We start from the raw sequence: 27046 nt of genomic DNA on the forward strand, positions 1-27046 counted from the left end.
CCACTCCGCCAGGGCCCTCACCTCTTCCCTGTAGGCTGTCTTGTCTGCAAACTTGATGATTGAGTTGGAGGCGTGCGTGGCCACACAGTCATGGGTGAACAGGGAGTACAGGAGGGGGCTGAGCATGCACCCTTATTGGGCTCCTGTGTTGAGGGTCAGCTTAGTGGGGGTGTTGTTTCCTATCTTCACCACCTTGGGGCGGCCCGTCAGGAAGTCCAGGACCCAGTTGCACAGGGCGGGGTTCAGACCCAGGTCCCTGAGCTTAATGATGAGCTTGGAGGGTACTATGGATTTGAAGGCTGAGCTGTAGTCAATGAACAGCATTCTTACATAGGTATTCCTCTTGTTCAGGTGGGATAGGGCAGAGTGTAGTGCGATGGTCGTTGCATCGTCGGTGGATCTATTAGGGCGGTATGTAAATTGAAGTGGGTCTAGGGTGTCAGGTAAGCTGGAGGTGATATGATCCTTATCTAGCCTGTGGTGATTAATTGCACTGTCAAGGTGGAAAGGAAGTCCAGGAAAATAGACATTATTGTGGATGAGGCGGAACTGTTCCATGGACTGAAAGACTTCTCGGCTGAGGAGTTGCACGGAGTAACGTCAAAAGCCTTTACCATCCTCTCAGGTCATAAAGCCTGAGAAGGGAGATTTGAATATGTTTTTTATTGTTTTATTTTGGGTGGATTAAGTTAGTTTTTCCTGTCACGTATGGGTTTTATTTATACGTAGTATTTTCAACCCCGTCCAGTTGGTGGCAGTAATAAACCTTTTTGGGTTGTAGTCTGACATAAAAGCCCCAGAAGAAGAAGAAGAATTGGGCGAACGCATCCCCGCAACGTCATCAGGAGAGCGACAGAGCTACTTGCGACAAATGCTTTGCTGAGCCAGAGTGGTTTGTATTATTTGAAAATATGGTGAAATCTGGAAAATTAAAATCTGGGACCGCATCAAAACTGAAGCGATGGAAAAAGGGACACAGCAGCGACTCGAACCCCCAGACGAGCCGATTCAGACAGGCTGCCAAAAGCCGTTTCTTCAGCCGCCCCTCGGGTAAGCATTTGCAGCGTGCTCGGCCTGAGACGAGACAACACGTGGAAAGTCAGTCACTCAGCGAAGTTAGCAAGCAGTCTGTATTACACAATTTCTAAACAAAGAAAGGCTAGCTGTTTTCAACTTTTGTAACGTGTCCAACTTTCTGGAAAGTTGTCAGTGTCGTTTGAGGCCATTCTCATTGCTGTGTTAATAATACAGCTATGCTGACATATGAGCCACATCATATGCTAGCTCCAACTAGCCTAGTGCCGACCATAGTTCTAACTAACACAATCCTATGCTACGGGCTTTGGACGGTTTTATGGTTGGGCTCATCTTGACCTAGAAAGTTTTGTTAGTGCAATACACTATTTAATGGAATATTTCTAAACATTCGACCCCAAAACAACAACCTATTGTACATCCTTCAGTCTATATTTAAGCAATAAACCACGTGATCCGTCATGCCTCAGAACTGCGTTTATACAGCGGGTAGGTCTGATCCTGAATGCTGATTGGTTAAAAGTGCATTCCAGCCGGTGTCTATTCCACAAGTTACCACCGGCTAAATCTATGACATTAAAAAGCCTATTTACTCTTAGAAAGAGGAAGGGAAGCGCTACTAAGGTACACAATAGTACATTTTGGTAGACAGAAGGTGCTCTTTGGTAAAAGGCGTAAATTGGTCATCAAAAAGAAAGGAGGACCAAGGCACTCTTCATATAGTTAAACAAAGTTTTAAAAATCTGACGCGTTTAGGCTGCATGGCCTTAGTCAGGGAGTACAAAAAAAATACAATGCCATTGTATTATTTTTTTGTAGTCCCTGACTAAGGCCATGCAGCTGAAACACTCAGATTTGTAAAACTTTGTTTCTATTGAACATGCCATACTAAAGACGTTTTAATTAATTGTATGAAGTGCCTTGGTCCTCCTTTCTTTTTGATCAGCCTATTTACTCTGTTCCATCTGTCTGCGCAACCCACTGTCTCATCAGCACAGGCATATAAACTTGATCTCCACTTTAAAAAGCATCTAGACATTATCGCACACTTATTTTAAACTAACTTTTCGTTTTCAACAGTGTGGATTTGTAAACCTTACTGTCTGTCTCCGACATTTGCAACATGGTTAAAATATTCAAATTCGATCTCCAACTGTCCATTGTAATGAACGTTAGGGGTCGGGAGTCAGGTCGAGAGGGATGCAGGCAGTGTTTCTCAGCCAGTCGAAATCATGAATCAGCTGGCATAGTTTATGGATGTAAACAGACATGTAAATTGAAAAAAGGTGAAATGAAAAGAAGTGCAGCTAGTTTGCCGTCTTTCCAGCTTCAGTTTGAAGTTTTTTTTTTTTTTTTTTTTTTTTTTTTTTTTTTTTTTACCTTTATTTAACCAGGCAAGTCAGTTAAGAACAAATTCTTATTTTCAATGACGGCCTGGGAACAGTGGGTTAACTGCCTGTTCAGGGGCAGAACGACAGATTTGTACCTTGTCAGCTCGGGGGTTTGAACTCGCAGCCTTCCGGTTACTAGTCCAACGCTCTAACCACTAGGCTACCCTGCCGCCCCAAAGTTGTTAGCTGTGTTGTTGGCTAGCTCCTCTGAACAACAGTGTCCTGACGAGAGAGCACAGTTTCTATGCCAGGTGAAATCGCGCCTCATTAGCTCATTGTTATGGAAGTATTAAAATTAATTTCACTAGAAAACAGCGTAAACAAATGCAGCTACTGTTATTCTGTCTGCAATGTTTGACGTGACTGTAAGTTGGCCGTAGTTGGCTATCAAGCAAGGGATAAGAACGTTGCAATCCAGTATGGCAATGGAACATTTGGAAAGAACGACAGGATCGCGTCCATAGATACAGAACAGAAAGACTGAACGACTGGGTTGCGTCTCTGGCAACCGAACCAATAGAACGACAAGCCGGCTTGGGTAGCAACCCTAGATTTGTTTCTGGACAATATCTTGTGCAAGAATGAAATAGTATGAATAAATGCATCTAAATAAGTTAATTAAAATACGTCAATCATTATTTGAATATGTTGGTAACTCGTTTGTCTCGGGCCTAACACTGGTTCCATAATATCCTCCAAACACAGACTTCTTGGGCATTGTCACTTGATTAGAAAATGATTGAATTTGTAATTGCATTACCCAATTTTAAAACCATCATCCACAAAGAGAACCTAATGTCAGTCAATAGTACACGCCCCTTAGATACTGATATCTTCTCTCGCTCTCCAGAGAAGAGTGACCTGACAGTTGATGCACTCAAGCTGCACAACGAGCTGCAGGCAGGAACCCTGGAGAGGGGTGCGGGTGACCGGGGAGATGCCTGTATGGAGGAGACGGCAGAGCAGGCCCTTTCAGAGAGGAGCGCAGGGACCTTCCTCAGCGGGTTGTCGGACTGCTCTAACCTCACCTTCAGAAAGGTGCAGCGCTTCTGGGAGTCCAACTCAGCTGCCCATAAAGAGGTGTGTAACTCTGGGGGACTGTACTATTCTAAATGACCTGGTAAGTGTACGTACAGTGCATTCGGAAAGTATTCAGACCCTTTGACTTTTTCCACATTTTGTTACATTACAGCATTCTAAAAAAGTATTAAATTGTTTTTGTTCCATCAATCTACACACAGTACCCCATAATGACAATGCAAAAATCGTTTTTTTATAAATGTTTGCAATTTATTAAATAACATTTACATAAGTATTCAGACCCTTTACTCAGTACTTTTTTTGAAGCACCTTGGGCATAGATTACAGCCTCAAGTATTATTGGGTAAGATGCTACAAGCTTAACACAACTGTATTTGGAGAGTTTCTCCTATAATTCTCTGCAGATCCTCTCAAGCTCTGTCCGGTTGGATGGGGAGTGTCACTGCACAGCAGTGAGAGACTTGTCTTGTAGCCACTCCTGCGCTGTCTTGGCTGTGTGTTTAGGTTTGTTTTCCTGTTGGAAGATGAACCTTCACCCCAGTCTGGGGGCTCTGGAGCAGGTTTGCATCAAGGATCTCTCTGTACTTTGCTCCATTCATCTTTCCCTCGATCCTGACTAATCTCCCAGTCCCTGCCTCTGAAAAACATCCCCACAGCATGATGATGCTGCCACCACCATGCTTCACCGTAGGGATGGTGCCAGGTGTCCTCCATACGTGACGCTTGGCATTCAGGGTTTTCTTGTTTCTCATGGTCTGAGAGTCTTTGGTTGCCTTTTCCAAGCCGGCTGTCATGTGCCTTTTACTGAGGAGTGGCTTCCGTCTAGTCACTTTACCATAAAGTCCTGATTGGTGGAGTGCTGCAGAGATGGTTGTCCTTCTGGAAAGCTCTCCCATCTCTACACAGGAACTCTAGAGCTCTGTCAGAGAGACCATCGGGTTCTTGGTCACCTCCCTGACCAAGGCCCTTCTCCACCGATTGCTCAGTTTGGTCGGACGGCCAGCTCTAGGAAGAGTCCTGGTGTTTTCCAAACTTCCATTTAAGAATGGAGGCCGTTGTGTTCTTGGGGACCTTCAATGCTTCAGAAATATTTTGTTACCCATCGCCAGATCTGTGCCTAAACACAATCCTGTCTCTGAGCTCTACGGACAATTCCTTCAATCTCATGACTTGGTTTTTGCTCTGACGTGCACTGTCAACTGTGGGACCTTTATATAGACAGTTAAGCCTTTCCAAATCATGTCCAATCAATTGAATTTACCACAGGTCGCCTCCAATCAAGTTGTAGAAACATCTCAAGGAGGATCAATGGAAATAGGATGCACCTGAGCTCAATTTTGTGTCTCATAGCAAAGTCTGTGAATGCTTATGTAAATATGGTATTTCTGTTAATACATTTTCAAACATTTCTAAACATGTTTTCGCTTAGTCATTATGGGGTATTGTGTGTAGATTGATGAGGGGAAAAATGTATTTAATCAATTTTAGAATAAGGCTGTAACGTAAAAAATGTGGGAAAATACTTTCCGAATGCGTTGTATGTCAGGGTTTGGCCGGGGTAGGCCGTCATTGTAAACAAGAATTTGTTCTTAACTGACTTGCCTAGTTAAATAAAGGTGAGATGAAAATGTTGTAACAGAAGCTGACATCAACGGTGTATCACTGTTGTATTGATGTTATGTTAACCTCGCCGCTGCATAGGGTCTAAACCAATTACTTGCCAAAGATATTCACTATTCGTATCGGTCTCGTCCCATAGATATGTGCAGTGCTGGCTGCGGTGACTGAGGTGATTCGATCTCAGGGAGGGAAGGAGACGGAAACAGAGTACTTTGCAGCTCTGGTGAGTAGGGCCTAATTACCGCTTGTGCCTGTCTATCATAGTTTCAATATCACTAGATGAATGATCCTCCTACAAAGGTGTAATTGCGTTGGATGCTTGCATGTGCGTACGAACTGGAGGCATATTAAGATGAATGTTATTCTCTGTTGCATTATGCTCCTGCATTGGAGTCGATCAGAATTCATACGTACAGTGGACAATACTCTTGTCTAACCAGGAGAAAAATAGTTTGTTTTCAGACTAAACTTGGTGTGTGTGTCTTTCGCACTCTCTCTGGTTTCAGATGACCACCCTGGAGGCAGTGGATTCAGGGGAGTCTCTGGCTGCTGTAGCCTACCTCCTCAACCTGGTTATGAAACGGTTAGTCCCACAGTTCGTCACAGCTCTCACCCATGCCAACTGTGGTCACTAGCTCTGTTTCCATAAACTTGTCCAGTGATTTAACCTGTAGTGACGCCCAGCCCGTGAACGGGACCGTTATCATCATCTGATTAGCATAACGCAACGGACATAAATCTTCCTAGAAAATCTTCCTATTCATGAAAATCACAAGTGAAAAATATTGGAACACAGCTTAGCCTTTTGTTAATCACCCTGTCATCTCAGATTTTCAAAATATGCTTTACAGCCAATGCTAGACAAACACTTGTGTAAGTTTATCATAGCCTAGCATAGCATTATGCCTCGCTAGCTGCAGGCAAGCTTGTCACGGAAATCAAAAAAGCAATCAAATTAAATCGTTTACCTCTGAACTTCGGATGTTTTCACTCACGAGACTCCCAGGTATTATTTTTGTAGGCGAAATAGCTCCGTTTGTTCTTCATGTTTGGCTGAGAAATCGCCCGGAAATTGCGGTCACCACAATGCCGAAAAATATTCCAAATTAGCTCCATAATATCGACAGAAACATGGCAAACGTTGTTTAGAATCCATCCTCAAGGTGTTTTTCTAATATCTATTTGATAATATATCAGTCGGGACAATTCGTTTTTCACTTTGACCGATTGGAGTAATGGCTACCTTTGTATTTTACGCGAGAATCTCTCTCGGAGCCACCAAATTTTGGAGAATTTGGCTGTACGTCTACCGGCCTCTTTAAAAAATGTCTCCTATATCTGCCATTTCCATTACACGTCATAATTATATTTTTTGCGACAATGCTTTTGTCAAATAAACCTGGGTCAATGGAAACCTTCCTACTGTCTTAGGTCTGACTGTGGTTTATGTGTTTTAAGTATTTAAGTGATTTGAATATGTATGTTGTGTCCCTCAGGGTTCCAGCACCAGTGTTGATTTGTAAGTTCTCTGACACGGCCAAAGCTCTGATGGACGTCATGTCCACCCTGGCCAGCTCAGAGTCCGCCTCCGCACTCAGATGGGTGAGTGTGTGTGTGTGTCCGTCCGGCGGGTACCTTTTAACATAACACGTTGAACATTTAAATAAAGTTTTCTTTCTCCAGATCCTGTCGTGCCTCTCCACTCTTTTGCGGAAGCAGGATGTTACAGTGTGGAGTTACCCGTCTACTCTGCAGACATACCACGGTCTACTCAGCTTCACTGTCCACAGCAAGCCCAAGGTACGCGCCCGCGCACACACACAGAGTACCTTATATTCACAATAATTTGTCAATCAATTGTTTCCACTCTCCACCTCAGATCCGTAAAGCAGCGCAGCACGGTGTGTGTTCCATCCTGAGAGGCAGTGACTTACTGTTTACAGACAACGCCCCGACCCACCACCCTGCTGCCGCGATGGCCGCCAAGTTCTGCATCAAAGAGATTGAACAGGCAGGAGGTACAACCCCCAACCTTTGGGGATTTTTTTTTTTTGTCCATGGTTTTATTTGAATGTAGAGGCAACGATTTACATCTGTAATTTTATTTATGAGGTCCGTTGTTTTAACTCTTTACTCTCAAAGCTTTGATTGACAGGGCTTGCGGCTTGTGATTATGCTACTGCAACACTGTCTTTAAGAAGGTCTGAAGCAAAGCTAGAGAACTCAAATCGCCCCTACATGACCCTTTAATTAAGCTTCTCTGGATTTGTTTTTTTTATTCAGGCAGTAAGGAGGACACCACCACCCTGCACGTCCTGGGTCTCCTGAAGGACCTCATGGTCACCTTCCCTCTCAATGCCGTCAAGTCCTGCTGTGAGACTCTGCTCAGGGTGATGACCCTCAGCCACGTGGTGAGAACATACATACATACATACATACACACACACACACACACACACACACACACACACCTCACCTTCCCAAACTGACCTCTCCCTGCTTTCTCTCTCTAGTTGGTGACAGCATGTGCCATGCAGGCCTTCCATAAGCTGTTCAGTGGGAAACCCAACCCTGTTACCCTGTCTGCTGAACTCAATGCTCAGATCATCACGGTAAGGTTACAAAGCTAAAGTCACAGCCTGGGATCCAAAAACACCACCACATTTTCATACCCCCTTTACACTGTAAACCTGGGCTGAAAATGGGTTAACGGTGCTGTGTTATGTTCTTTCTCTCTTCAGGCCCTGTATGACTACCTGCCCAGTGAGAATGACTTGCAGCCTCTACTAGCCTGGCTGGCTGTCATGGAGAAAGCCCACGTTCACCTGGCCGGGTAGGGTACTGCACCCGGGAGGGTACACTACACCAGGGTACACTACACCAGGGTACACTACACCTGCAGCAGTAAAAATATATTCTTATTTTTAGTTAACTGAATGTTCACTCTCTCTCTCTCTCTCTCTCTCCTCAGTGTTCAGTCATCTCTAAGTCTGGGTCATCTCCCTCGTCTCTTCTCCACAGCCATGTCCTGCCTCCTGTCACCTCACCCACAAGTCGTCTCTGCTGCCACCAATACACTCAAGGTAAGATACTTCAAGCTCACCACTTTGTTTACACCTACTCTGTTAAGTGGCCCTAACTGTGCTCGTGTGCTGTAGACTTTGCTGTCGGAGTGTGTGGCTCCTCGCATGGAGGAGATCGGCCCCGTCAGCCCCACCGCTTCCTCTGGAAACCCTTCCTACGTCTGCAAGATGTTCCGGTGAGAACGCACACACACTCACCTAGGGATAGTGCGCTCGCTCACTAGGGCTGGGTGATACGGCCTAAAACTTATAGCCGATTCATGTTCTCTTTTTTTTTTTTGCCAAATAAGCTTTGTTGCATAATTAAAGGTATTTCAAACAGTCAGGAATAAAGTTTTACCTAGGCTAAACATAAGACTTCAACCATAAGACCCACTAATAGTTTAATTGTTATATCAAAATAGTTTAACCTGTTTTTGTTTTGCAATAGTCACTGATCTGGCTTTCAAGTCTCTCTATAAAAATGACCTTTTTGTTACAAGTGTAACTAGAACCATGCACATCAGCTATTAATGACCAACTTCTGGTAGAAGGCATTATAGACAATTAATACAGGTCACATAATCAAGGACAAGCCCACTGAGTAGCCAGATAATCTTTATATTTAAAGTCAAGCCAACTTTGATCTATTTGCTTGCCTACAAGGTATAACAGTTGAGCAGTTATGAATACACCCTTGTCTGTCTCCAACTGTTGGAACAACATACACTGTTCACTTTCTTTAGATGTTGAAATCAAAATGGCCTACCTGGATAAGAAGAAGCTTATTTCTCAGAATGAGAACGAGTTGCCAATTCCTTACACAAATATATTTTTATGCTCAGTGTACATTTTATAAAACGCAGACTACGGTGCGCGCGGCATGAAATTGAGTATTAGTTTTCCACAATCATGTTCATTGATACTCCTGTCTTAGTAGGCTCTGCCCAGTCCAACATTTTTGGAGTTGATACTTAAAACGGGTATTGTTACGTAGGTAAAGTTTTCCTCTATTACGTTTTTTAATGTCTCGATGTCTTTGTGTCCATATGACCGATTTTTATTATTATTGTTTTTTTATGCCGGAGCAAACCTCAAATGCAATTAGCAAGTGGAAACTGCTTGTCAGAGAGGAGGAAGGGATCTTTCGTCTGTTTGTTGTGAGTGGCAGGGGGTGGGGCTTGGATTCTGTGCTAAAGAAACAAAGAACGTCCTTGATTTTTTTTTTTTATGATACAGACATTTGGAACATCACGCTAAAACAATTTCTGTCTCACTCACTGACTCACGCAGGGGTCAAGGCATAATTAAGGAGTTTATATATAGATATTTATGTTTTGATGTCCAGTTTTATGCTGCCTCTGTGTATTGTAGTATCGTGGAGGAGGGTCTGTCGTATCGTTTCCACGCCTCCTGGCCGTTTGTTCTGCAGTTGCTGGGCTGTTTCTACAGAGCAGCAGGGAAACACACACACCCGGTCATGACCAAGGTAACGCTCCCCGACAGGACCAAGTTAACACACACACACAGTGGCTTTGTTATGCCCAACTACTTACCACTTGTTCTAGAACTGGACAATCATTTGAACTTTGTTTCTCTCAGTCTCTCCAGTCTCTAGCGGACCTGCGCTCCACCCCCCGGTTCCCGTTCTGTGGTGAGCTGGACCTGGCTGTAGGTGGCGCTGTAGAGAGCATGGGACCTGAAGTACTGCTGACCGCTGTACCGCTCAACATCACTGGACTGGAGTATGTCTGCTACTGTGATTACTGTTTGTTACTAAGTTATAGCTGTTTATTACGTTAGTGAATTGTATTAGTTTTTTTGAAGGTTAGTTTGTCTTGTCTTTTCAGAGTTGACCAGATTAATAATTGTGTGTGTGTGTGTTGGCAGAGACAATCTGGAGTTCCCTCGTAGTTGGTTGATCCCTGTCATACGGGATCACGTTAAGAACACGCAACTGGCTTACTACACATCATATCTCCTGCCGCTCGCTGCCACGCTCCGACAGAGAGGTAAATTAATGGTTTGTGTGTGAGTGGGTGTAAGCGTAAACAATGCATCGCTCATTTCTGTGCCTGTCTGTGTTGTAGCTGAGGAGCTGGAGAAGGCTGGACAGAAACTGGAGGCTAAAGTCTACAAGACACTCCAGCTGCAGGTAAGAATCTTGTTAGATTAGGTCTCCATGCTGTGAGGGTGTTCCGTCTTATCTGTCATTTTTTATATAAAAAAACAAAACAAATTTAAATACCCCTTTTTCTCCCCAATTTCGTGGTATCCAATTGATAGTAGTTACAGTCTTGTCTCATCGCTGCAACTCCCGTACGGACTCGGGAGAGGCGAGGGTCGAGAGCCATGCGTCTTCCGAAACCCAACCAAGCACAGTTGGAAAAGATATCGGACATCTCTGAAGTAGTTCCAACAATAGGCACCTTTTTACTGTTCTAAATCCCTGCAGTAGGGATGCACCGATATGACATTTTTGGCCGATTAGCAATATTTTCCTTGCCAAAAAACCCAATACTGATATTTTAAATTGTAATGGCCTTTTAAGCATTCTAGTACAGCTAAATAGTTGTAACACACACACTGACCAAAATGTTATTTTGTTGGCATTTAGGTATGTCCCCATTACCAGTGAAACATAATCAAAACCTATTTATTTCACTTACTTGCTGTGCGGTTTCGTTTTCCTTTGTTCCGTCGTTTCATTCTCAACCAGGATTTCATCATACATGTCAAGCAGTGAAGTTTCAGCTCTGTCTGTCCGTGGCCTCTTCTGTTGTGGGTCCTCTTCCTCGGTGCGCACTGTCATTGTGTCCGTTTCCATCTTGTCCAGCTGGGTCTGTAACATTTCACGTAAACCCCATTTCTTGTCTGCGTCGAAGTAGCGGTCCTTGTACCTAGCATCGAGCACGGTGGCAACACAGTGAAGAGGCTCAGAGAGAATGCCACCGAATCGCTTGTTCACAGCCTCTACTAGAGTACTTTTCCAAGTTAACCCCACGGTCTGTGTCAGCAGTTTTGTTGAGCAGGTGTTTCAATGCCATGACAGAGGGTATCACGTCTGCTGCAGACACAGTTGATGAGCTTATTTCTCGAGGCAGTTGTTTGAATGGAGCTTGGTGTGTGTTCATGTTTCAAACATCTCAAATGCCATTGAACTGACAGCCAGCGGTAAGAGAACCAGCGCGTTCGGCTTTCCTCAGTACGAAATCCTCGTCGACCCACTGTGCTGTCAGACTCCGCATGCTCATGGGGCTGACATCGCTGGTCCAAATGTCAGTCGTGAAGCTAATAGCAAGTAGCTCATGGATGTGCGTTTCATTGGAAACGGAGGTCCAACAACAAAAAAGCATTGATTTGGGCTCCCGAGTGGCACAGCGGTCTGAGACACTGCATCTCAGTGCTAGAGGCTTCACTACAGACCCTGGTTCGATTCCAGGCTGTATCACAACCGACCATGATTGGGAGTCCCATCGGGCAGCGCACAATTGGCCAGCTGGGGTTTGGCCGGGCTAGGCCGTTATTGTAAATAAGAATTTGTTCTTAACTGACTACTTAAATAAAGGTAAAAAAAGATTTGTTTCTAGAGATGTATTTTTTACAGCGTCTGAAGATGGTGAGCTTTGAGCATGATTTTCTCTGGTCCCTCTTTTACTATGTTGCAGTCATGACGCAAGTGGCGCTCGTGCTCTCATACTCCAACATGCTTTTTCTGTACCAGCCGAAATCGCTCATCTGCATAGGCTACTTGTTATGGATGTATCCACATAAATGTCACTAGAAAACAGCTTAAGCCAATGCTGTTAATCTAGCGGCCCTGTTTGACGTGACTTTGTTAGCTGTGAAGGCAATGAATAAGAATGCTTCCAGCCTGCGTAGCAATCGAATATTATAAATAACTGCTGGTGCACGTCTCTAGAAACCTTTTACCAAAATAACAAATGGCCAGTCCGCTTCTCTAGCAACCTAACCAATAGAACGAACGACCAGGTTTAGCGGAAGGATGAAATGGTATGAATTTACTTACCGACTGAAAGTATCGATAAAAGTCAATTTGACCAGTAAATTTGTGCTTTAGTTTTGATTGGCAACCCTGGTATGGGTGGAATAAACCGCTCCGCATCGTCCATTATTCCCCCCCCCAAAAGGACAGTGTCAGTGTTTATCCCTTACATATCTACCAGACTTGAGTGTTGTCTCTCTCCTTGCATTATGTACGTCCTGTCATAGCTGGACTATTCCTACTTAGGCCATATACATTTAATGACATGTTTAACGGATGCCCCTCATGTTTCTTAATAAAACAAAAAAATTGCTTCCAGTAAAGAGAGAGAACTTTCTCAAATTATGGCTGAACTATGCCTCTTAAACTCATATCTCTTGATTAGGCTGCTAGGTTTTGACTATAATTATTATTATTTTTGCTCGCCTCACTTTAAAAACAACATTTAATACAATTTGTATGGCCTCTTGGTGTTCCGACACTGAGGTGTTGTGTGTCCCTGTCACATCTGCACCGTGACAAGGTGTTTCGTTTTCTCCCGGTGATATGGTGTGTTCTGTGATAGTGTGTCCATTCCTGGACCGTACTCACTGGTGTGTTTCTGCTCTCGTCAGATCTGGACCATGCTGCCAGGGTTCTGTGTGGGGCCCTTGGACCTGCTGGTGTCGTTTAAAGGTGTAGCAAGGGCACTGGGCATGGCCATCAACGAACGGCCTGACCTACGACTGACCATCTGCCAGGCCATACGCACACTCATCACCAAGAGCTGTAACACCGGTACACGCATGCACGCACACAAACATAAAGCCTAGGCATTAGCTCAAGTTTCTCATCATGTGATGATAGTTCCCAGAATCTCCTCTATTACACACACACACAATGTAGGTCAGTTGCTAAACGCTCCTCTGCTATGTTCCCCCTGTAGAAGAGGAGAAGGCGGAGGTGGGGCGTTTTGCTAAGAACTTCCTGCCCATCCTGTTCAACGTGTTCAGCCAGCAGCCTGCTCCTGGAGACATTGCCCCCTACAGGATGGCTGTCCTAGACACCATTAAAGTCTACCTGACTGTCACAGACCCACAGGTACACACTGGCTCCTTAACGATCACAATTTTTCTTTTGATTCCCTCGCCTCCTTCTCAAAACGCAATGGAGGACAAGTTCCAAAATTCTTCTCCTCTGACTTCTCCTCCCCTGAGTTTTGAGAAGGCGAGAAGAGAAGATTCACGGAATCTAGGAAAAACTGAGAGCCTCTTTCATGCTCATTCATTTAGACACACACCTCCATGCCTCAACAAAATGCCCAACAAAAATGTAAGTTTTGTCTCCTCCTGGTGGTGTAATGTTTTACCTCTCAGATGGTGTGTACCTTCCTATCGAAAGCTACAGAAAGACTCAGCAGCCCAGACAGCACTGAGTTCATACGGTAGGCATGTGCTTAGTTAGTTGTGTTTGGGGTGAATTATAAGATTACATTTCTGTATTACAATTGAATTGCCAATTACATTACTGTACAATGCCAAGACCACATTCCTATTAACATTTAACTAAATGAAATCAGAATCTTACATCTGTGTCTCCCCCCAGGTTGTCTGTCATGGACCTGATGGTTGCCATGGCACCCTGTGTAGATGAGGTCACAATGAGTCAGACCTTTGAGCTGATTAGGCCATACCTGGAGGTTAGGACACGTGACATTTTGACTGCGCAAAGATGTGGAGATGTTTTCCAAACCAGCCATATTATTTTAAATGCTAAACACGTCACTTTTAGCGTAATATATTGTTTAGATTACCAGGAGTTGAATAACAGATTTATTTCCCCCCACAACTCATACATGTTTCCCTTTCTGATTTTTGGGTGTGTAGAATAAGGAGCCACACATGCAGAAGAAGGCATACCGCGTATTGGAGGAGATGTGCGGTGGAGAGAGGGAGGAGTGTAGATCTTTCGTTCTCTCTCACCTAGAGACGCTCAAACACGTTCTGCTGGGGACACTGAAGAATGCTTCATCTCCCGCCAAGAGGGTAAGACTGTGTGTGCTCCTCGCCCTTAACTGAGTGCAGGGACGGCTCAACCAGCTTAATTTTGTCTAACTCTCCCTCTCGTTCCCTTTTCCTCTCTCAGCCCAGACTAAAGTGTCTTATCCACATTGTGAAACAGCTTAGTGATGAACACAGAGACTTCATCACTGCCCTGCTACCAGAGGTATACACACACACACACACACGCGCACACATACTCACGCTAGCACTCACACACTTACACTATTCTTTAACTCTCCTAGGTGATCATATGTACTAAGGAGGTGTCAGTGGGAGCTCGTAAAAGCGCCTACACTCTACTGGTGGAGATAGGAAACGCTTTTATCAGGTTCTGTGGAGATGCCAAAGGTAAGGATTACTCGACCAGAGGCATTTGGTTAGGCTTACATGTCCTCTAGATTCTTACTATCACGGAGAGTTACTCCCTGTCTTTCTGTCCCTGTCCCTCTGTAGAAGCCTTGGAGCAGTACCTACTGTTGGTCTACGTGGGGCTGACCGGCTCGGTCACGATGATCACATGTACAGTCCTGGCTCTCACCAGACTGGTCTTTGAGTACAAAGGTAAACCAACTCTATTCCCCTCACACTGACACTGTTTACGGTGTGTGTTTATGGTGTGTTTATGTCCCTCTAGTTCAGGGCTTTCAAACTTGTTTCATGGAGGGTCGAGTGTCTGCTGTTTTTCATTCTTTCCTTTCAATTTGTATCCAATTAAGACGTAGACAACCAGGTGAGGGGACTTCCTAACTCATCAGTGACCTTAGTTGATCAATCTAGTACATGGGAAGAGTGGAAATCGCAGACACTCGGCCCTCCGTGGCATGAGTTTGACAGCCCTGTTCTAGCTGATTTCATCACTGGCGCAGCTGTTACAAAGTGTGTGTGTGTGTGCGTGTCAGACTCTATAGACATGGGATCGATGGAGCACCTCCTACACAACGTGTGCCTGCTGCTGACGTCTCGGACCAGGGAGATTGTGAAAGCAGCGCTCAGCTTTGTCAAGGTCATCCTCTTCGTCATGGATCCCAAGACACTGGCTGGACACGTCACTGTGATGGTAGGGTTGTGTGCGGTTTGTGTTGGGTTTCTGGGTCTGTGTATCAGAAAACCACTTATGTTGGTGCTGAAGTTGGTTTGCAAAACTTTGCTTGAACATGGTTGTGTGTCTCTCTCAGATGGAGGGTGTTGGGAACATCAAGGATGACGTTAGAAGACACTTCAGGACGAAACTGAAAAACATTTTCACCAAGTTCATCAGGAAGTTTGGGTAAGTTTAGGAAACATATTTGATTTGACACTTTTCACTCTAGCTTGCTAGAGGATTAGCCTTATGTGGATCTGAGTTGAAGAGTGGCATGCTGTAGCTGTTTTTATCAATACCCACATGGCAGTAATGGACAGGGACATACGTGGATATTGTACATACATTGGCATAGATGTTCCATATCCTGTATGATACGTGTTTTGTCCGAGGTACTTGGTACACCCCTAATAATGATGTCATTCACAAGGGGGGGGGGGGGGCACACGTCTAAGACCTCTCTCTTACACACACACACACAGTCAGTTTGCTGAGCCAGTAGATAATCTTTGGGAGGGATGTGCGAGAGGGACTGATTTTAAGTGAATTAATAAAGTTTGTGGCAATACGCTTTGCATATTTTGCGGGCGTTTCACAAAGAACAAGGGGAGTTTATTGATGTTAGCTTCAACTGTAAGCTAGCAAGGAAGGTTAGACGGCCAAGCTGAAATCTTATCGGTATCACCTTGCATTGTAAAGGCATTGTTTTTGTAACCGCTTCTACATGCCGTGTTGCATTTTTCAAGAGTGTTAGCTCCCCACTCATGCTGCACAGAATGGGGACATCGGCTGCGCTGATAGACTGACTTGATCCGTGAGACACAGTTGACATTAAAGGAAGTAACACACTCTAGTACCGAAAACAACTTATTTCATGTTCAGTATTGGAAGAAGTACAGAAGTTTCAGTACGCTGTTCAACACTACATGGGCATATGGTTTACATCATTTTCATGCTCATCAAACCATTGTGACCACGCTTGCCCTGTGGATGGGGGCATTGCCATGGTAGCCAAAATACCGGCCTGCCCCAAATTTTTATAGATGACTTTAAGCATTATGGGATGTTAGTCGGGGATGTTATACCTACCTACAGGGGTTCTAAAATCCCAACTCAAATGGCTAAATGATCCATGGTATGACTCTTACAACAATTCCATATGTTACCTAGATATCGCGAACCAAGGATGTAGACTTAACTCCGGAACCACACCTGTGTGGAAGTATCTGCTTTCAATATATACTATCGGTCAAAAGTTTTAGAACACCTACTCATTCAAGGTTTTTATTTTTTACAATTTTCTACATTGTAGAATAATAGTGAAGACATCAAAACTATGAAATAACACATCAGCACTCCATCAGTCTCCTTCTTGGTCAAATAGCCCATACTAAGCATGGAGGTGTGTTGGGTCATTGTCCTGTTGAAAATCCAATGATAGTCCCACTAAGCTCAAACCAGATGGGATGGGGTATCGATGCAGAATGCTGTGGTAGCCATGCTGGTTAAGTGTGCCTTAAATTCTAAATAAATCAGTGTCACCAGAAAAACACCCCCACACCATAACACCACCATGCTTCACGGTGGGAAATACACATGCGGAGATCGTTCACCCACACCCAAAATCTCCAATTTGGACTCCAGACCAAAGGACACATTTCTACCGGTCTAATGTCCATTGCTTGTGTTTCTTGGCCCAAGCAAGTCTCTTCTTCTTATTGGTGTCCTTTAGTAGTGGTTTCTTTGCAGCAATTCAACCATGAAGGCCTGATGGTTTTTGTGACAGCACTTGAAGATACTTTCAAAGTTCTTGAAATGTTCCGTATTGACTGACCTTCATGTCTTAATGTGATGATCGACTGTCATTTTCTCTTTGCTTATTTGAGCTGTTCTTGCCATAATATGGACTTGGCCTTTTACCAAATAGAGGTATGTTCTGTATACCTCCCCACCTTGTCACAACACAACTGATTGGGTCAAACGCATTAAGAAGGAAAGAATTTCCACAAATTAACTTAACAAGGCACACCTGTTAATTGAAATGCATTCCAGGTGACTACCACATGAAGCTGGTTGGGAGAATGCCAAGAGTGTGCTAAGCTGTCATCAAGGCAACGGGTGGCTACTTTGACGAATCTCAAAAATAAAATATATTTGTATTTGTTTAACACTTTTTTTGGTTACTACATATGTGTTATTTCATAGTTTTGACGTATTCACTACTATTATATAATGTAGAAAATAGTAAAAATAAAGAAAAACCCTTAAATGAGTAGGTGTTCTAAAACTTTTGACCGATAGTGTACACTGAAAAATATATATAAACGCAACATTTAAAGTGTTGGTCCCATGTTTCATGAGTTGAAATAAAAGATCCCAGAAATTTTCCATACGCACAAAAAGCTTTACTCTAAAATGTTGTGCACTAATTTGTTTATATCCCTGTTAGTGAGCATTTCTCCTTTGCCAGTATAATCCATCCACTTGATAGGTGTGGCATAGAAAGAAGCTGATTAAATCATGTGAAGTACATTGATTAGGGCCTAATTCATTTATATTGACTGATTTCCTTATATGAACTGTAACTCAGTATAATTGTTGCATTTATATTTTTGTTCAGTGTACTTTGTTCCCTCATTTACTCAAGTGATTCCATCATTTTCACAGTTACCTGCACGTTATAAAACATTCAAGTTAAAAAACAAGTGAAATCCATGACGATATGTACATTTAGGGCAATGTGCATTGTGAAGGGGACTGGCCAGCCCTCAGCCTGTTTCTTCCTAGGTTTTGGCCTTTCTAGGGAGTTTTTCCTAACCACCGTGCTTCTACATCTGCATTGCTTGCTATTTGGGGTTTTAGGCTGGATTTCTGTACAGCACTTTGTGACATCAGCTGATGTAAGAAGGGCTATATAAATAAATTTGACTTGATTTGTAGGTTTGAGTTGGTGAAAAGCAAGCTGCCTGTGGAGCATCATAAGGTGTTGGTGAACATCCGTAAGGCTGAGGCCAGAACCAAGAGATCGAGACTGGCGGACGAAGACCACGACGACTCAGACAGCGGGGACGACAAGCCAAAAGCCCGGGGAGCGAGGTATACACTACTCTTGACTCCGTAATACACATCTTAACATTCGATTTGTGACTTTCTTCATCACTTCTTCTTTCCTCTTCCCTCCCTCAGTATTGAGGAGATCTTGGCCGAGTCGGACTCTGATATGTCAGATGACGAAAGGCCTAAGGGCGCTAAGACCCAGAAGAAGCCCACAAAGCAGAAGGGGCGGGCCTGGCTGAAGGAGGGACAAGGAGACGAACCACTCAACTTCCTGGATCCCACTGTCTCCCAGAGGGTCTTGGGTAATGGAGCCTTTACTCTCAATTTTGTGGTGTTGAAACTACTGCTGTGTTTCATTCCAGGGAGCGTATTTCCTTCCCTTTGGTCATTCAGATCAGGATGAAACGTCTAGAACTACTGCTAACATCCACCCAGTTGTCTCCGATCAACAAAGAGAAGTGATCGGGGGAAGGAAGGATTGTCTGGAATTAAATATGACTAATGTTGATCTAGATTTGTTCATTAGGACATGCAAAGGAAAATGTTTTAAACATTTTGCGATATGAAAATGAGCAGTTCTTATTTGACAAGTCAATGTAGTTTCTTGCTGTTAATGTCAGTTTTCTTTTTGGTGCTTAAGGATCACGACCCATGGTTTTTGGTAGACAAGGAGATTAATTGTTTTGTATGGAGAGTGTATGTATTGACCTGGGAGTGTGTGTGTGTGTTTCAGCCACCAACCCAGACATGAAGAAGAGGGCAAAAGTTCAGCACAACTTCAAGGTCACGTCAGACGGAAGACTCATCATCAAAGAGGACAATGACGAGGGAGACAAGACTAAAGGTAGTAGGACACACACACACACACAGACACCCAAACTCACTCTTTGTTATGGGAGGAGAGAGAGAAGTGATCTGAAATTCTCTTCAACCACATTTTCATCTAACTAATTAAAATAAAATATATACTTTATCTTCCAGTTTGTGGAAATGGAAATTAGTATTTTGCCTTCACCCACATTACCCCACATCTAGTAATAGTCTATCATAACCTGCTTCTGCTTTCTCTTTGCGGTCCAGGTTGGGTTACTGTGTAGCTAAATTATGATGTGAAAAGGGCTTTATAAATCCACAAATCCATATTTTTTTGTTCACATTTCAGTATGATGTTTCTCTCTTCCCTTACAGATGATGAGGGAGAGATGAAAGACATTCTGGAGGAGGCTGGAGTCAAGAGTGTGAGTATCCATTAGCGTTGCCTACTGATTTTCCACGTTACCATGGGATCTGTGCTCACTGTGGCGACTTCCTTTCCTAGACGCGGTACACGACCTCCCCATGTCCCGAATAAAGCTCCTTTCATGTTGTAGCATCGGGACAATATGCACAAACACTCGTGAAACCGGCTTCATCGGAGGGATTACAACCCGTTTGATTACAACCCAACCTGTTAAATGCGTCAACCCTAAAGTCCAGTCAAGCCACATTTTCACTTCGGCTGCATTTACACAGGCAGCCTAATTCCGATTTTTTTTTTTTTTTGGGCCGCTTAATTGGTCTTTTGACAAATCATTTGATAATTGTGCAACATGTCAGAATTGGGCTGCCCATGTAAACGCAGCCCAAGTCTCCCATTGTCATTAATTAGGTTGGATAAAGTTAGGATTTGCCAAAAAATGAATATCATTGCGTAAGAAGTTGCCTGCTGAGATTAATGACAAGGGTGGGAAGAGTACTGAATATTCTACTTAAGGTAGAAGTACAGTTTAACCTCATTCGATGTAATGGCAAAACGTAGATTTCCGCCTAAATAGACATACCCAAAAGTGCATGCTATTCATGTGTAATTACATGATTTTGACATGCAACAACTTGGTATATATTTGGAAAGAAACAACTGGGAGATTGAGGAAATGATAGGAGTTGAAGTCGGAAGTTTACATACACTTAGGTTGGAGTCATTAACTTGTTTTTTTTCAACCACTCCACAAATTTCTTGTTAACGAACTATTGTTTTGGCAAGTCGGTTAGGATATCTACTTTGGCATAACACAAGTAATTTTTCCAACAATTGTTTACAGACAGATTATTTCACTTATAACTCACTATCACAATTCCAGTGGGTCAGAAGTTTACATACACTAAGTTGACTGCGCCTTTAAACATCTTGGAAAATTCCAGAAAATGATGTCATGGCTTTAGAAGCTTCTAATAGGCTAATTGACATCATTTGAGTCAATTGGAGGTGTACCTGTGGATGTATTTCAAGGCCTACCTTCAAACTCACTGCCACTTTGCTTGACATCATGGGAAAATCAAAAAAAATTAGCAAAGACTTCACACAAAATATTGTAGACCGCCACAAGTCTGGTTCATCCTTGGGAGCAATTTCTAAACACCTGAAGGTACCACGTTCATCTGTACAAACAATAGTATGCCAGTATAAACACCATGGGACCACACAGCCGTCATACCGCTCAGGAAAGAGAGGCGTTCTGTCTCCTAGAGATGAATGTGCTTTAGTACGAAAAGCACAAATCTCAGAACAGCAGCAAAGGACCTTGTGAAGATGCTGGAGGAAACCGGTACAAAAGTATCTATATCCACAGTAAAAACGAGTCCTATATTGACATAAACTGAAAGGTCGCTCAGCAAAGAAGAAGCCACTGCTCCAAAACAGCCATAAAAAGCCAGTCTACGGTTTGCAGCTGCACATGGGGACAAAGATCATACTTTTTGGAGAAATGTCCTCTGGTCTGATGAAACAAAAATAGAACTGTTTGGCCATAATGACCATCATTACGAAGAATACCATCCCACCCATGAAGCACGGGGTGACAGCATCATGTTGTGGGGGTGCTTTGCTGCAGGAGGGACTGGTGCACTTCACAAAATAGATGGCATCATGAGGAAAGAAAATGATGTGGATATATTGATGCAACATCTCAAGACATTTAGTCTGGAAGTTTAAGCTTGTTTGCAAATGGGTCTTCCAAATGGACAATGACCCCAAGCATACTACCAAAGTTGTGACAAAATGGCTTAAGGACAACAAAGTCAAGGTATTGGAGTGGCCATCACAAAGCCCTGACCTCAATCCTAGAAAATTTGTGGGCAGAACTGAAAAAGTGTGTGCGAGCAAGGAGGCATGCAAACCTGACTCAGTTACACCAGCTCTGTCAGCAGGTACGGGCCAAAATTCCCCCAACTTATTGTGGGAAGCTTGTGAAAGGTTACCTGAAACGTTTGACCCAAGTTAAACAGTTTAAAGGCAATGCTACCAAATACTAATAAACTTCTGACCCACTGGGAATGTGATGAAAGAAATAAAAGCTGAAATAAATAATTCTCTCTACTTTTATTCTGACATTTCACATTGTTAAAATAAAGTGGTCATCCTAACTGACCTATGACCCGAGAATTTGTTTCTATTATTAAATGTCAGGAATTGTGAAACACTTTAGCCAAATACATTTAAACTTAAGTTTATGTAAACGTTCATATGTCCACAGTTTCTGGTTAGGGTAGATTCTAATAGTCACAGTGGGTACAACATCTCCTATACACTTCCTGATAAACTCAGTCACCGTATCAGTCTATTCGTCTATGTTATTCTCAGATGCTTCCCGGAACATATCCCAGTCCGCGTGATCAAAACAATCTTGAAGCGTGGATTACGATTGGTCAGACTAGCGATGAATATTTATTTTTCAAACTCCCGAAAGTGCCTAAACATTTAGCCTAGACATATCCAATGTATTGTCCCCACATACAAATGAACTGTTTCTAAAATAAAACAAACATATAAAAGCAACAGATATACACACAATAATATAGAAAAATGTCTTATCAACTTGGTTACACACGTGTCCTTCACTAAAAAAGGTGCAAGAATAGAAATAAGCTGAACTTTACAAATGGCTTTTGTTTTGCATCAAAAGTGTAGATTAGATTCCACTTTCACCATAGCTTGTGCATGTCGTTACTTGTCTCTTGGCATGCGAGTTGGATAGTGGCACTCACCTTGTTGATAGTTGTGAGGTTGATTTGGGCCCCCAATTCAGCCATTCCCAACACCAACTGCTCTCGGAAGGCCAACTGGGAAAGAGGGGTTTGACCTTTTTGCTTTGGTCATCTGCTTGTGGAGAATTAAAGCTATTTTATTGTAGCAATGTCCACAAAGTGTTGAAATAGTCTTCTACTATTTCCTGGTCTTGTGGAGGACCTGGTAGTAGTGCAAATAGAAGCACAAATAAACAATGGTCATGAGAGTTTATTGGCCTCTCCAAAGTTACAAGGGTGAAACGGCATACAGTGAACTAAAATGAAACATGGACAATAACTACTTTGGAATTATATAACATTGAAATGACTTGTTACATAGGCCTATGTAAACTAAATAAAAAGCGCAAAATGCAGACAACTTATAACTCTAAAAGGGGATCCAATCCTCCTGGAAAGCAATCGGCCAAGTCGAAATCCTCGTTGTCCAAATATTTTGTATGTTTTTTTTCCCTCCCCTTGAGAAGCCATATTTTATGCTAAAGCGATGTCACTTTAATTTCAGTCTGTTTACATTGTTAATGTAGCGTGCTCTGTGCGTCTTGTCTCTGAGCCAGGTAGCAATATTTTGCATTACGCATAAAAGGTTCTAGGCCTTGCTTTGTCCCACCCAGGTGAACTGCATATCCCTGGAAAGCTTATCTCATTGGCTACAAAACTGTCAATGTGCCATAACCAATCCACTGTGTAATGGATGCCTACAGTGTGTAAGCAAGCAACATATTTTTGATGCGCAAAGATATAGTCACTCGGTGGACATTCAATGTTGCTATTAAGTCATTTTCCGATAACATTGTCAATATGTTAGATTTGTTCCTACCAACCTAAGGATTCATTTTGATACCCCCATGTTGCTATAGGTCAAACACAGACCAAATCGAAGCTTACCTTGTAAGATGTTTGGTGAAAACGTTGAGCAAAATAAACATTTTGACTCTTGGGGCTGGTGATCAATAACTGTAGGTCACAGGCAGACAAATAATATATTCCCATGATTTGTGGAGTCCTGGCTGTCGGTGTGTATCAATGTATTCAGTGTTTATTTTGTTTATGCTTCACAACGCTAACCTGAATGTAGGTAGTAGCCATCTTGAAATTAGGTCATCGGCTCGGCCTCCCCTTATATATTTGTATGCCAAAATATATGGTAGTAAATCACACCCAAGATTTAAGGCACCGATCAATAGCCAAGAATTTCAGCTTTCCGTAGACACCCAGCTTTTGCAGATAGCCCCTATCGTTCTCATACCAGACTTTACAATTAAGAGGGTAATGAAATTTTACTCAAGTAGAAGTCAAATTACTGGTGTAAAAAACAACGTAATAAGTAGCTTATTTAAAAGGTACTCAGAGTAAAAGTAATTGAGTTATTAAAGATTGACCTTGAGAATTAGCTAATTTCGTTAGTATAACAATTTTCAGGTAATCTTATCTTTTCCATGCATTAAAGGAAGGAACTAGGTTAATTTATTTTATCAGACTTCAATATTCTTCAGACTCCAGAAATAAACAATTGTAATTCTTTCAACCATCAATCACTCATTCACCCCTCTGTTACTTTTTTACTGTCATGGAACTGGCTGATATTCACTCAATCACCCATTTACACTCTTTCCCTCACTCACATGCTCCCCCACTCACCAGGGTGGAGAGAGTAATGAAAAATCCCACTCAAGTAGAATAACTGTTACTGACTAAAAAAAATACTTGAGTACCAGTACTCGTAAAAGCTACTCTGACAGTAACAAGAGTATTTGAAATGTGTTACTTCCTACCTCTGCTGACACAACTTCTGAAACCTTTGAACCCCCCCCCCCCATCTCTTTCTCTCTCAGATAAAGACTAAGAGGAGGACATTCCGGGATGGTCACTACGATGATGACATGGAGATTGAACCCCAGCTGAAATACAAAGGTACAGCTGACTATAAGTCTGTCTCTATCTGTCTGTGTGTTCTGGTTGCTGGTCTCAGCCATCTCTTGTGTGTATGCATTCATGCAAATTTTCTTTCTTTCAGCTGGAGGCTCGGGGATCCACAGACCTCTGGGTGGGAGCAGAGACCTGGGGGGAGACTACAAGGCCAAGGTGACACATGCACACAGGCAGTGTGTTTAGGTTGATTTCAAGCGTGGACTATTGGTCAGCTCTTTGTTGAATCTCCGCAAGGCTGAAGTGTGTTGTTTTTGTTTGTTTGTTTTTTCTCCAGAAGGGTAAAGGAGATGTGAAGAGGAAAGGAAAGGTTGATCCATATGCCTACATCCCTCTGAGGAAAGCACAGCTCAACCGCAGGTAAACGCATAGCAATGAACTAGTAATAAACATTGTAGTAGAGTTGTAATGGCGAAAGCTTAATAACCCTTTGTTGTTTGTGTGTGTAGGAAGAAAGCAAAGATGCAGGGCCAGTTTAAAGGCATGGTGAGAGGGGCCCAGAAGGGAGCGCAGTCTGGGAAGAGGATGCAAAGGAACAAGAGGAGGGCCTGAAAAGTTTACATCCCAATGGTTGAATGTGTGTCCTTCTGCCTGTTTTCCAAGAGGGTCTGTGCATAGAAATCTAATTAAAGCTAATTCTATGGGTCTGAGTCTATGCAGTTTATTGCTCAGGCATACCCCCCCTGAACAAGCAGTCCATGTATGTCTGCGAGAAACAGAATGGGAGAAGGAACGAGAAGAGGATTTGAAAAGGTCTTCAAATGGATCTGTAGATTTCTCTTTTGGGGGGTCTTGCCTAATTCCCATTGTTATCAATGGATACAATCAGGCATACACATGAAACTTTAGCTTTATAGGTGTGTTCAATTAAAATGTGTAAAGATGGATAAACATCTGTTTTTAAATGTATTTATGTTCCCTACTTTAAAGGATGGGAAAAAAAATGTTGATGGTGTGAAAATTAAGAATGACTTGTTATTGCTCTGTTTGACCACTAGATGGTGGTCTAGATTGCGGTTGAATATAAACAAGAGTTGGTTAAAATTCATATTCCAGCGCATGAAATTAGGATTACTGTTTGAATGTATTAAACTATTGATTCATCAGACTTAAAACAGTTTTCTTTGTTTAAGATTGACATGAAGGAAGTAGTTAACAGAAGTTGATTTTGAATTCGGCAAAAACCCACAACTAGCCCCAGACACTTCTCCATTTAGATTTGATTAACATCAGCAATATGGCTTCTATAAGACGTACACTCATCCCTTTCTTCCAGATCTACAAGGCGGCATACCAAATTGGCTGTAGGGTTGGAGAGGCTGGGAGTTTATCCTTGGGAGGCTTTGGCTGTAGTGTTTGAATGAAGCAGTCCGTCATTGCTGTGGGGGAGCCCTGTTCACGCCGTACTAAAGCAACAGTGAACAGGAGAGCAACAGAATGGCTCCATTCATGAGATGACTAGAGTACTACAACACTCCTACTGTTCATTGTTCTGACCAACCCCTCTGACACAGCAGAGCAAAGGAAGTCTGGCCTGCTTGCTCTCCTTCCTTCCCTCACACTCTTTCTAATCTCGTCACCCAGACCCAAATAGCTGTGCTATCTATGTAAGTCTCATGCGAGAATGCCCTCTGTAACCTGAGCAGATTTCAAGATAATGAAGACCATGAGACTGTGCACAAGGGTTGGTGAGTGTGAGATCTGTCATCACTTGAAGCCTGAGTTCTTGTCTTTGGCTTGTGGTCAGCAAATTATTCATGTAAATTCAAATATTTAAGGGGTAGGAGGGTCTAGGGAGGAAAAGAGCAGGGGGTAAGAGAAGGGGGGGGGGGGGGGGGGGGGGGGCTAGGGAAAGAAGTGGGTTTTGTACAGACCAAGAAAGAGTCACCAGACACGCGAGTCATGTGAAGCCGTCACTTGTTACATAAATGAATCGTAGGGCTGCACACGGAACCGATGACCATTTGAGTAATTATCTATCTAAACCAGAGGCTCTCTGAGGAGACTTTCCCATGCTTCTCTGTTCTCAGGCCTCTCTGAGGGGGTAGGCAGATGTTCTGGCCCATTCTGGGAATAAATAGACAAACTCTTTATTGCCTTTTTGATATTTGGGAGCACTGAGTAATTATGAACTCATTCTGATAATCCATCAAGAGTTTCCTTACAGTACGATAAATTAACTACATTTTCCAATGAGGGCCTTAACAGAACCGAAAGTGTAATCTGTTTAATTAAAAGCACATTTACCGAAGATAAAAACATGACATTTTATTAACATAAAATAATAAATATGTCTAGGTTTCAGCACCATAACTTATTTATTATACTCGTCATATCAGCTCAACTGGTTAACATGACTGGGAAAGTCACTCGCATATAGGGCTGGTGTATAAAGATACACCCCTTCAAATTAGCGGATTCAGGTATTTCAGCCACACCTGTTGCTGACAGGTGTATAAAATCGATCACACAGCCATGCAATCTCCATAGACAAACATTGGCCATAGAATACTGAAGACCTAAGTGACTTTCAATGTGGCATCCTTTCATAGGATGCCACCTTCCCAACAAGTCAGTTTGTCAAATGTCTGCCCTGCTAGAGCTGCCCCGGTCAACTAAGTGCTGTTATTGTGAAGTGGAAACGTCTAGGAGCAACAACGGCTCAGCTGCGAAGTGGTAGGCCACACAAGCTCACAGAAACGGGACCGCTGAAGTGCGAA

At 42.9% G+C, this 27046-nt stretch overlaps 1 protein-coding gene across 1 annotated transcript; it reads left to right on the forward strand.

Moving 5' to 3' along the window:
* The first annotated feature begins 809 nt into the window (after positions 1 to 809).
* rrp12 (ribosomal RNA processing 12 homolog) lies at positions 810 to 25440 on the forward strand. The gene is made up of 34 exons (XM_021606709.2): positions 810 to 1050; positions 3277 to 3506; positions 5227 to 5310; positions 5594 to 5670; positions 6584 to 6689; positions 6771 to 6887; positions 6967 to 7105; positions 7371 to 7498; positions 7601 to 7699; positions 7829 to 7920; positions 8059 to 8170; positions 8246 to 8346; positions 9524 to 9638; positions 9752 to 9894; positions 10040 to 10161; positions 10240 to 10304; positions 12770 to 12932; positions 13081 to 13235; positions 13511 to 13578; positions 13740 to 13833; positions 14021 to 14179; positions 14280 to 14360; positions 14440 to 14545; positions 14651 to 14758; positions 15097 to 15254; positions 15373 to 15464; positions 18219 to 18374; positions 18465 to 18637; positions 19069 to 19179; positions 19524 to 19573; positions 24233 to 24311; positions 24415 to 24482; positions 24604 to 24686; positions 24776 to 25440. The coding sequence occupies exons 1-34, from the start codon at positions 912 to 914 to the stop codon at positions 24876 to 24878; spliced, it is 3876 nt and encodes a 1291-aa protein (XP_021462384.2). The 5' UTR covers positions 810 to 911; the 3' UTR covers positions 24879 to 25440.
* The last annotated feature ends 1606 nt before the right edge of the window (positions 25441 to 27046 follow it).

This window comes from Oncorhynchus mykiss, chromosome 1 (genome assembly GCF_013265735.2).
Source record: "Oncorhynchus mykiss isolate Arlee chromosome 1, USDA_OmykA_1.1, whole genome shotgun sequence".
Classification (NCBI taxonomy): domain Eukaryota; kingdom Metazoa; phylum Chordata; class Actinopteri; order Salmoniformes; family Salmonidae; genus Oncorhynchus; species Oncorhynchus mykiss.